Source organism: Mastigoproctus giganteus, chromosome 1, assembly GCF_048544385.1.
Source record: "Mastigoproctus giganteus isolate SK-2022 chromosome 1, ASM4854438v1, whole genome shotgun sequence".
NCBI classification, from domain to species: Eukaryota; Metazoa; Arthropoda; class Arachnida; order Uropygi; family Thelyphonidae; genus Mastigoproctus; species Mastigoproctus giganteus.
The window spans coordinates 263,982,815-263,995,883 of NC_143575.1; the positions used below are offsets into that span (position 1 = coordinate 263,982,815).

The 13,069-nt window shown below is 35.8% G+C and overlaps 1 protein-coding gene across 1 annotated transcript in view; it reads left to right on the forward strand.

Moving 5' to 3' along the window:
* Nucleotides 1–13,069, forward strand: part of msn (serine/threonine-protein kinase msn) — a 555,676-nt gene that overhangs the window by 514,128 nt on the left and 28,479 nt on the right. Inside the window, 1 exon segment of the mRNA XM_090377310.1 lies at nt 10,362–10,612. Within this exon segment, the coding sequence (XP_090233436.1) occupies nt 10,362–10,612 (251 nt within the window).

Consider the following 13,069-nt stretch of genomic DNA (forward strand, 5'->3'; position numbering starts at 1 on the left):
GAGCAACAAAATATTTTTGGCATTTTAATAATCTTAATATTTCATTTATTTTGGAATGCCTCATTTTAGGAAGGATGTGGATCTGTTTGGATCAGGTGCAGAGAAGAGGAATAAGATTAGTCAGGGGCACAAAAAGGTAGTTGGAGTGTTGAAGGTTTTAAGTAGATTGAGAAACTAAATGCTGATGACATCTCTTTTTCTTTCTCGGAAAATGCATGAGATAAATTTAAATTGAAACATGATTGTTACAAGATCAATGTGCAAAAACTTGCTCTCAGCCAGAGAGGGATTGTTGGAACAAACTTTCATCAGTTATGAAAGTGGGTAGTTTGAATAAATTTAAGGATGAAGTAGAAAAATTATTAGAGGTTCTGGAGAGATGACATGGATTTTTTTTTTATGCTGTATAAGCTTACTTCCTTGCATCATTTGCTAATACTAGTAGCCAACCAGTGACAGCCATAAGTTGTTATTATTATTATTTTTTTTCTAACTACCTATGGCATTTAAAGCTGCCAGATTTGCATACAGATGCCTAGCTGAAGGAATTCCTTTCCCACTTTGTCAGAGAGAGAGAGAGATTATCACAAACTAGTCTATTTCTCGCCTCTAGTCAGGAAACTTGAAACATTTCACCCTTTTTATTATCCCTTTTAATTTTCTTTTCTTGTTTGCAGAATTCAATGGTTAAATAACGTGACAAGTTAATACTATAAATTATTTACGAAGTGGCTAATGGTAGTCACATCAAACATTTAGGGCTGACTGTGGTATAATGTATGCATGTTGCTAGATTGAATATGTAGCTAGTCACAAAAAAAATTCACGACTGATTGTTATATTAGCTGCTGCAGGTAGTTATGAAGATGTAAATGCCCCAGAAGATCATCTGTATAAAGTGAATTTTATACAGATAGTTTTTATGCATCCCATGCATTTTTCTACTCTGCTGTGAGTCTCATTAGTTCATATGACTTCCATTTTGGCCTAAACTTTAAACAATATTTCTTAGTTGGTATGAAAATCCTAGTTGCTTCCAAGATTAATTCTTTGAATGCTTCCCATTTAGAATTTGCTGTGGGTGACATCATCAATGGTCCCACTGTAGTCACCTTCACGAAAGCAAAAACTCTTCCCTTTACTCCTGATGGTAGTTACATCTTTGAGTAAATTCAACATCAGCACGCTGTAATCACTGTGCCACCTAGTGGTTCCTTTACCTGCAGATTCTTAATGCATGAAAAATCACTGCTTATAATCTGATCAGATCCCTCTGGTTGCCTCTCGAACATGCTGCTATAGAAAACAATCATTCAGTCAATCCACAAAAGCCTTGCTTTTGTTGATTTATTTTGGAGTTTTTGTTTTGTGGGTTTATATTGTTGAGTTATTTTGTAAACAACAGGGATCATTTATTTAGAGCTACATATTAATTTGATACATGATGGTAGGTGAGGTGCCAGCACTCAAATTGTTTGTCTTGTGCAAAGAAATATGGTTGTTTACATAATATCATCTGATGGTTGTGCTTATTATAAGCATTTATATTTTTTAGCCAGAATTAACATTTTTGTTTCACTGAAAGTAACGAGTTTTTAAATTTTGAATTTTTCATTTAAAAAATATAAAATTGTGCACAGTGAATTTCACTGAAATTCACCGTGCCAGCTACAAGTAAATCTTTAAAGCACAAGTTTTTAATAATTGAAAAAATATCATTATAAACAGACTTCCAGAATCTTGATTGTTCAAGATTCTTCTTATCTCTTTCAGGAAAAAAAAAAAAAAGTGGATGAATCCTATAATAATTGCGGCTTTTGTGATTCATATAAAAATTCATGACTAAATAAATTTAACTAGTACTCAACTCACAATGAAGATTATCATAACAGGACATTTAGTAGAGTCACAGTTTAATAACTTATTCTGGTATAAAGTTACCTGTTGTGACAAAATTTTACTGCATTGCTGCCTTCAGAGTAGTTCTCTTTGAATGTCACACTTCTGCTAGCAGCAATATTGTCCATTTCCAGTTGCAGTCTGCCAAGCCCCACTTACATTTTCTGACAGAATCCCAACTATCAATTGATTTAACTACTGCTCATCTCATTGTCCTAATTATTCCTTGTATACATTTTCTTTCTGTTCAAAAGTGCATATATCTGCCCTGATATTCCCTGTCAGTGGATTAGTAATTTGGAATATTTTCAGTTTTTTCTGCTTAAAAATTTCTCTTCTCCATTCCATCAAATTCATCCATTGCCTCTATTGTTCTCCCAACTCCACTGATCACTTGGAAGTCTTTGACTTCCTTTCTTTGAAACTTGACCTTCTCTAGTCCAGTTTTCCTAACAATGAGGTAATTTTCCTTGTTGATTTCAATGTTCACACCTTCAGCTTGCATCCATTTTCTGGTTGCACGGACCCAGCTGCTGGAGACGCTGGAGCATTTCAATTACTTAATGACCTTTCTCAGATTATTCATTCTCACAAACAATGCTCCAAGTGCACGGTTGAGGTTGAGTGGTCCTTTAGGCACATCAGGTCACAACTTGGTGATGGAGCCCTTCTCTTGTGGGTATTCTCAACATGTTGTGTGTCATTACAAGAATGCAAAATGGGATGATCTGCAAGATTTTTGTTCTTTTTCTTGGATGGATTACTGTTTTAAATCTGATGCAAATTTTTGCTCAGATCAGGTTAGTGAAATTATTCTTGTAGGGATGAAATCCTTTATTCCACACTCCACCTTAAAATCTTGTCCTGTATGTAAACCTTGGTTTTCCAATAAATGCAGTGAGGCTGTTCAAGATAAGAATGCTGCATATCACAATTGGCTTCCATCCAAATCTTCAGCTTTATTTTCTTCTACACCAAAACTTGCGACAATCATAAAAAAATTATTAATCAAACCAAAATAGATTTTGAACAGTTTAAAGTAGAAAACTAGCTTCTTGTTCAAATGGTAATTGAGCATTCAAGTCTCCTGTCAAAACTATTGGATGCAACTTTTGCCCACCTCTACTTCCACCTGTGTTAAAACCTGATGGTTCTCTTGCCACCTCAGCTAAAGATAAAGCCAACCTACTAGCAACCTACTTTTCTAACTTTTGTATCAATGATCGTGGTGAACCTCCTCCTACCATTCCCAGTACGCTTTGTTCATTGCCTCCTGTGGTCTTAAGGACTTCGGAAGAATGTCAGAAGAATTTTTAACAGCCTTGATGCCAAGAACACGTCAGGGCCTGAAGGTATTTCTCCACTTGTTATCAAAACCTCTGGTCCTGAGCTCACTCCTCTTCTGTGTTACCTCTCTGACCACTCATGGCAAGTGATGATAGAGACAGCTCTGTCTTCTAACTTCTTCACTAATGCTGATTTAATTCTTTCTACCACTCTTTTCCCTTTGTACGTTAATGACTAGGGTTTGGATATTTATGACCTTAAAAATGTCAAAACATGATGAAAATATGTCATTAAATTTAACCAAATATGACCTTAAATATGACTAAATGATTTACCTTTACATACCATATAAATGATATTTACTTTTTTTATTCTTTTAAAGTTGTACAACGACTTGTTATACAAATTTCTAACAAGTAATATAATGAAAATATCACAATTTGCAAGGGTTTTTTTTTTTGGAAATATAAACATTCAAATAAATTTTTTAAAACATACAAAAACCAAAATGTGTAGGCTAAGGTACGAGGCTGCTAACACTTAAGTTGCTAAGTACTTTACCAACTTAAGTACAAGTCATGCATATTAAAACTAAATATGCATGAGCATTAAATTTGGAATGTCCATATATGGAAGCATCCAAAAATAATTGATAGATCTATTACCAAGTAATTAATTAATTTACTTAAACTAAATGCAGCAGGGCATAATATTTAAGAGTTTAAGACTGTATATAATATTAGTGTAGATACACCATAGATTAAGAACAACTTAAATAACAACTATGATAGTAGTGTGAAAGGCATCAATTCGTCTGTATCTCATATTGCTCTCTTCCTTCAAAACGAGTTGCCCATGTATTGCACTACCTCTAATAAGTAACGCTTCACTAATAGAGAAGACTATTGTCTTACCACCACCCACCAATGAAAAGTCAACTAGCTTTGAAACGGTGCCATCTGGGTGGTGGTACTTACTGAGAATAGGTAACAATAGACTTCTCTGAGTGAAGCATCACTTATTCGAGGTAGTGCAATACATGGACAACTCGTTGTGAAGGAAGAGCACAATATGAGATACAGATGAAATGATGCCTTTCACACTACTGTCGTAGTTGTTCTTTAAGAGTTATCTATGGTGTATCTACGCCGATATTATATTTATTAATTAATTTATGTACCTCTTTATTGTGGCACCTCCGTAGCCAGGTGGGAAGGAGTAGCAGTGTGTAGCACACGCTTCTTGATGTAGACCCGGGTTCGAGCCAGTCACCACCAAATACGGAAGATGCGGAAAGGTCAGGGAATGACCACCGCATATCCCGGAGCAATATGGCCTTAGTTGCTAATGCTCCTAAAACCAAATAAAAAACAAACAAACCTCTTTATTGTACGCGTTGCAATATATTTTTCCGTTTTGTATGTGTCTTTGGACTCGCCTTTAACCACAAAAGAAATCCATTTTCTAAAAAGCTCAATTTTGCTCTATTTTGGCTTTATTTCACCAACAGCTGAAGTTTCTACTGTTTAAAATAAGTTGAACAAATAATTCATTGAGCTCAGTATAAGACGAAACTACTGTAAAGTTTTAAATTATAGCTAAAATGACACTACGGTGTCGTTGTGAGCGACTAAAGAGCCAGCCGAAATAACTTTGGGATTTAGCCGCTTGTGCCCGCCCACGCTGGAATGTGAAATGATTAAATGTAAATTCCCACGGTTTTTTAGAAATATATTTTAAATCAATTTGATAAATAATTTGTTGATTATCGTAAGATGAAATATGAAAATTTTATGTTGACAAGTATAAAATATGCTATTAAATATATATTTTCGAAATTATGACAATGTGTAAAATATGATGAAATATGAAATTACAAACATGCTTCTTTAGGATCCTCAGACCATGTAACATGGACACACTAAGTTTCATGCCTTTATGTAAATGAAAAATGAATATGATAATACATAAAAATCTGAACCCTATTAATGACCTTCTTCCATTGACTGGAAATCCTATCCATAGTTTTGCTGATGATAGCACATTGCTTTCAACTGTTTAGAAACCTTACCTTGCATAAACATCTTCAACTTCTCGAATATCCACTACCAATTCCCTAAATGCTGATCTACAGATAATTCTCCACTGGGGCAATTCAGCTTAATTAATTTCAATCGTTCTGATTCTTAAGATTCAGTCCTGTCTTATATCTTGCAAAAAGGATTCTTCTGCTCCTATACTCATCTTCAGTGACACTGATTTCTCGTCACGATCAGATATTTCTGTTAGGGATTACCTTGACTTCTAATCTCTCTCCCTCTCTCGTCATAAGTACATCACAAATATTGTTTCCTCTGCATCTAAAAAACTGAGTTTTCTTTCTCTTTTGCTCTTGGTGTTAATTTTCTTTTAAACAGCTACTTGTCCTGTACAAATCTCAAATTTGTTCTACCATGGAATATTGTTCCCACAGCTGCTGCACCCATAAACTCTCTCTCAGGCTTCTAGACTCCATTCAAAAGAGGAGATTTAGGTTAATTAATGACCCATCTCTTACAGTCTCTCCATTGCCTGTCTCACAGATGTTCTGTTTCTGCTGCATGCATTTTCTGTAGATACTTCCATAGGCCCTGTTTGCCTGAATTGACTTCTGTAATTCCCCCTCTCTTTTCCAAACCTATCTGAACATATGATGCAACTAGTCAGCATCCTTTTACCATTCAACTTAAAACTCATAGAACCAACTTTTCTTCTTCATTTATTCCTTTAATGCCCATTTTCTGGAATATCCTTCCTTCTTATATATTTCCTGAAAAATTTCAATACCGTGTGTGTGTGTGTGTGTGTGTGTGTGTGTGTGTGTGAGTGTGAGCGAGCCAAAACATTGACCACCTACCTAATGTGATGTTGATCCTCCACGTGCAGCTAAAACAGCTCGTACCTGGCGAGGCATAGACACTACAAGATTTCTTGTCGTATCTGGTACCAAGACGTAAGCAGCAGATCCTTTAACTCCTGTAAAGTTCGTGATTGAGACGCCGCAGATTGGAGTTGCTGTTCCAACACATACCCAGATGCTCGATGGGATTGATGTTGGGAAATTTGGAGGCCAGGGCAGTACTTGGAAGGCTTTCTCATGTTCCACAAACCAGTCTCAAACAATCCAGGCAGTGTGGCATGGTGCATTATCCTGCTGAAAGATGACACTTCCAGAGGGGAAGACAGTTGCCATGAAAGGGTGTATCTGGTCAGCAATGATGTTTAGGTAGGTGGTAGACATTAGAGGGCCTGGCACATGGATGACTGGACCCAGAGTATCCCAGCAGAACATTGTCCAAAGCATGACACCGCCGCCACCAGCTTGTTTTCATCCCATGATGCATCCAGGCACCATCACTTCCCCAGGTGAATGGCGCACATGTACCTGGCCGTCCACATGGTGCAACAGGAAACATGATTCATCAGACCAGACGACCTTCTACCAATCACTCAAGGTCCATTTTGATGCTCGCATCCCATTGTAGGCACTGTCACCGGTGAACCATGGTTAGCATGGGCACTTGGAATGGCCTGCGGCTACACAGCTCCATTTTCAGCAGGGTTCGATGTACTGTGTTGTGACACATTATTCCCATCGCCAGCATTCAAATTACCAGTGAGTTGTGCCACAGTTGCCCTTCTCTTGCCACGTACCGTCCGGGAGCGCCTTTGCTCACCTTGAGCATCGATGAGTCATGATTGTCCAACACCTCGCCGGCAGTTCGTGGGTTCCCCCTCCTTAGACCATTTTCGGTAGGTACTAACCACGGCCAACTGTGAGCACCCCACCAGCTGTGCCATTTCAGATATGCTCTGACCCAGTTGTCTTGCCATTACAATTTGGCCTTTGTCAAACTCACTTAAGTCCTCCGCTGCCTTTTCTATCTAAAGAACAAGAGTAACACTGATTGATGGAGCTCGATATCAGGTGTTTTTTCTACCATGTCCTGACCTGCACACATGCCATAGTTCACCTGCAGTTGCTTCGATTTGCATAACGACTTACTGGTCATAATGTTTTGGCTCATTGGTGTATATATATAAACTGGGAAGCAATTCTCACTCAGTGCCTTTGCTGCAGCATGTTTCAGCTCCTCTTCATACTTAACCTGCCATCCTTTAGAAGTTGTCCCATTCTTCAGAATGAATTAATGGGCAAGGAACAGATCTAGCAACCAGGACAGTCTCCAGATGTATTAGAAGAACAGAGATTATACCAATTGTAAAACTCGGTGACCATAAGACTTTGATGTTCTTGAGAAATCAGTGTCATGATGGAGCCAATTTCTGTAGGGGTAGGGTGCTTGTTCCAGACAGCTTCTTGCAGATGAAGCATAATCTTGCTGACATACCACATCATCTTAATGGTATGAGCTTATGGAAAACAGTTCCTTTTCATTACCACACCTTGTTTTGTCAGATCATACAGGTAGCACTGTGCTTCATTATCTCTAATGACTATTTTGGAAGGTCTGGGTCTGCATAAACTCTGATTGGTTCCCTGATAATAAAGATGCATTCTGCACACTAGTCATTTGTCATTTCATGACACTATATGATAGGCTGTTAGTCTGTAGTCCTCTCAGGTGATATTTTGAATTCATGCAGGGATTTACCCATTACTGTCCCCATCCACCCTTCATGCAGATCATCTTTCAGTGATTGTCAGCTCCTATTAAGTGTCATGACCATTCATAAACTTATGTCTCAATATATAATGTCATAATATTCAAATTATGATAGCCTGGCACATGCAATACAAAGACAACTGAATGTGAAGATTTGTCTTTGCACTTTTCTGGTTTGTGCAGTGATTTGAGTGTACTCAAACAAATTGTTGCCTGTCTATCCATATACAGCCACTCCCTGGCTTAAGTAATACTCTACTTACAGAAATTTGACTTTACGTAAGTTTTTTCTGGCTGGTGCAAACTTAAAAATTGTGGAAATGTATTTTGCATCCCGTAGGAATAAATGGAGGTGTCATGAAAATATCATAATGTGAACCCAATACATGTTCAAAACATCGGGGTTTTTTTTTTTTTTTGGTAATTCGTTCCAAGACGTTGGAAGTTGAAATTTTCGCTATATATAAGCTATTTATCGCTCTAAAAGGTCATTTTTTATAATGGAAATTGCAATACACTTTCATTGTTATCATATGTCTCATTATAAAAATCAATTTTGAACACCTTTGTGACATTTTTCTAAAACACATTTTTGGAGTTCACTACCATAGAACAATAAAAACAATTTGCACTTGCCAGTTTATTTGGTCTTATTGCATTTGCGATAATCCCAATAACTGGAATTGTGTGGGTTTTTACGTTACGGTATTATGGTGAAATGAGTTCCCCTTCACTTAATCTTCAGTCATATAAAAAACATAGATAAATTTTCAGAATCTTCTCTTCATTCCTATTTACTTATTACAATTGTGAAGGGACAGGGCCCAATGGAAAGTGCAAGTGGTGGCAGTTCTAGGAAACGAAACAAAATTGATTTAGAAATGAAGATGAAAATTATTAAGTCAGAAGCAGGACAAAGCGTGTCATCTATTGCAAGGGAATTAGGTCTCTATGTTTCAACAGTGAATACTATTTTAAAGGACAGTGCACATATAAAAGAACATGTCAAAGGAACAACACACTTAAGATCCAACAGTGATCACAAAACAGCATTCAGCTGCTATGTTGAAGATGGAAAAGCTATTAATAGTATGGATGGAAAATCAGGTTCAGAAGCAAGTCCAATGGCCATTCAAGCAAAAGCAAGAAGTATTTATGAAGATAAGGATAAGTTTATGAGAATAAGTACGGCAAACTCCAAGCCAAGTTCGGGGCAAGCAACGGGTGGTTTATTAGGATCAAGGATCGTGCTGGTTTCCACAACATTAAAATATGCAGCGAAGTTGCCATTGCTGATTCTGCAGCTGCAGAGAAATTGTGATGTGTTGGGAAAAAACCCTTCTAAATCTCCACAGCCCTCAACTTCCACAGCGGTGTGCTTATCAGTTGGAGAATTAATTCTGGCAATGATGCTCAAAAAGTAAAACTTGCTAGTGTTAGGCTTTTCTCTTCTCTCTTTTTGTAATTTTATAATTTTGAAATTTCTGTAATTTTGTACAATTTTGTAATTTTTCCTGTGCATAAGATAAAAAAAATTGAATAAATAATTTCATTTTTGCTTCAATCAAATTTGCAAGTGCTGCAAAAGCATTTAGATAAATTCCGACATGTAGAGTTTCGCAGAACGCAACCCTTACGTAAGTTGGGGAGTGGCTTATGTCACTACATGCACACGTGATGATATGCACTGGCAGTGTAATTTGGTGGCTGAATTAAAATGTTGGACACTCTATTCTGTTACATATAATAAATTACATTAACAAATGGACTCTAATGCAACAAAAAAGGAACAGATTTTATTAATATCAGTTAATGTTTGGATATAGTTGCTAATGCCTGAAAGAGATATATGCTAAGTACCCTTAATTGATAGTCTTATTGTTTTCGTTAAGTAATAAGGCAGCATTTATGTCTGCTGCTTCTCTTAGATTTGTAACCTATTTAATATGGCACTGTTATCTTTCATGATGTATTTGTCAGAAATTTTGTGATTTAAGGTTTTTGGTTTTGTTGTTATCAAGATAATAAAGTCAGTGAGGGAGGACATTTCTTGTAGGAATATAAAAGAAACTTTGATGCTGATTTGCAGGTCTATATAATAATTAACTTACAAGAAAATTAAACTGATATTAAGAGATTTTCTTGTACCAGATCACTTAACTAAACACTAAAATTTAAAAATGGTATGGCCATGACTTCGTAATTTTATATTACTCTCCTATTCAAATAAAGAATAGAAATGGTAGCATTTTTTTTTTTCTGAAAAGAGCATGATACTTTTGTTTTTGTTCATTTTATTTTGTTTGCTGGTTTGCTCAATTTTGTTTTGCAAATGCATGTAAATTTGATGTTTATGCATGAATTATTTTACTTTAACCATATTAATTGAAATTAATATATTGATTGCTTGCATCAAAGTAACTAATGCTTTGCAGCTAATACAGTAACAGAACAGTTTCATTTGTTGTCACAGAAAATTGCTTATCATATACTTTTATTTCTTTGCAGTCAAATATGAAAGGATTAAGTTCCTTGTGATTGCCTTGCGAGAAAGTGTGGAAATCTATGCATGGGCGCCTAAACCTTATCACAAATTTATGGCTTTCAAGTCTTTTCCTGACTTAGTTCATAAACCTCTTTTAGTAGATATGACAGTAGAAGAAGGAATAAGGTTAAAAGTAATCTTTGGCTCAACAGAAGGCTTCCATGCAGTTGATTTGGATTCTGGTGCTGTGTATGATGTCTATCTTCCTACCCATGTAAGTATACACAGTTGTCAGTTTATACTTTTGCTATATTTATAGTTTACTTCTCAAAAGAATTTTGCTTTTCACGTATGAAAAATTAACTAATCTTCATGTGGAATGATTTGAGTTTCCTTTCATGTTTTTGCAGTTGTCCACAAAGTACATTCTCAGTCCAATTTTTAAAAATTGAAAGTAGATTTTTATTGCATGTTACTAAAAATGCCATAATTTATCATGATTGTCAACTTATTGCAATCTCTTTAGTTTTTATGTGCTCATCAGTGTGACTATTTCTCTTGCCCCTTCTTTTTTAATTTTACAACCAAATATAGAAGGTCTGTACTTAAGGAATTATTTTATTAATGTTATCTCTACAGTTAAAATTGGTGCAACAACATTTTGATAAGTATCAGCAGTGCCTTGAAAATTTATTTGTTAATGTAACTGATCATTTAACTGATATGGAAGAATTGTCATTTTTACTGGTAAATTGTGATGTTAGAGGATGTCTATACTTTCACTGGTGAATGCATGAATTTTTGAATGTTTTAGTTAAAATAGAAATTGTGCAAATTTGAAATGATTCACATAGATAATGTATGCATTCACTAGTCAATGTAAAGATCGGCTAAGTAGAAAACTCAGTAGTTCATAAGGCTTTTTTCACTTGCTCTGTAGCTATCTCAATACAGCTAATCTCAGGAGGGTGGAGTTAGGGCCTTCTCCCAAAGTATTTCAACATTTTTAGCCTATGCAATGTGTGGATAAACTGTGGATATACTTATACAGACATGATTGTACCTGCAAACTCTCCAGTTGGAAGTTTTCTAGTTACTTTTCCTCCAGTCTTCAGTCAACTTTGTTTTTTTTTAATTATGAACTTACTAAATTTAATGATATGCACTTAAAAGCCAATGTTCGATTTTAATAGCTAATTGTTCGATTTTAATAGCTAAATTGTAATAGCTAATGCAGGCACAGCATCCAAAATCTGACTTTATGAAAGAAAATCTTTCTTTTTTTCTTTTTTTTTTTTTTTCTATTTCTGCAAAACTGTCTATTATATACTTATTTACGATCCTTACTCAAATTGTAACCTTACCAGAAGGTTACAATTTGAGGTCCATATATTATATCTAATGATAACATATGTACATAAAGGCTAAGGGTTTGCTTACTTTCTTTGCTGCCTCCTTTAATATAACTGGATATATCCCATCCACCCCAGATGCCTTTCTTATGTTACTTCAACAATTTCTTGTCCACTTTGCTCTCAGTTATTACAAAATCATTTAGCTTTCTTTTTGAATTTGATAAACATTTGACATCCCCTTCCCTAAAGAATTTCTCATATGTGACTGTAGATGCAAAATACTCATTCAGTTTATCAGCTACCTGAGCAGAATCATCAACATTTAAACCATTGATATTAAGTCAACCAATCTGATTGACCCTCTTTCTTCTAGTATTTACATAAGTAAAAAAGTTTTTGCTGTTTTTCTTTACATCCTTCACCAAACATTTTTTGTAATCTGCTTTTGCTTGCACGACCTCCTTTGTCACTTGATTACAGACTAGTTTATATATATATATATATGTGGCACCTCCATAGCCAAGTGGGAAGGAGCAGCAGTGCGTAGCACACGCTTCTTGATTAGACCGGGGTTCGAGCCCGTCACCATCAAATACGGAGGATGCGGAAAGGTCAGCGAATGACCACCACATATCCTGGAGCAATATGGCCTTAGTTGCTAATGCTCCTAAATAACAAACAAACAAACTAGTTTATATCTACCATAGGTTTCTGTGTTGCATGATAATTTATATGCATCCCATGTATTTTTCTTCTCTGCCACGAGTATCATCAGTTTGTCTAACATCTATTTGGGCCTATACTTTGAAGAGTATTTCTTGGTTGGTATGAAAAGCCTAGTACCTTCTATGGTTAATTCCCTGAATGCTTCCCATTTAGAATTTGCTGATAGTAATGTCAGTTGGTCCCACTGTATAGGATTTAAAAACTGTCTGAGATCACTATAGTTGCCTCTATGAAAGCAAAAGCCCATCCCTTTACCCTTGATGGTGGTTACATCTTTAAGTAAATCCCAAATCAGTACACTAAAATCACTCTTACCTAGTGATTTTTTTATCTGCATTTTCTTAATGCATGAATAATCATTGTTGTTAATCAGATCAAGAGTATTACTTCCTGTTACCTCTCTAATAAGCTGCTGTAGAAAATCATCCAGTAAATATACAAAATTCTTGCTAGTCTGGGAGTGAGCAAACCACAAGTTCTAGTCAATATCGGGAAAGTTAAAATCCCCCATTGTAAGACATTCTGATTTACTGGCCCATTCTATTTCGGGGTAGAATTTTTTTCAGCCTGGACTGTACTTGTTAACAGGAGAGATTGCTTCTACAGGGATGGGATACACTTAAATAGAAAGGGTGCAAGAATATTTGCTG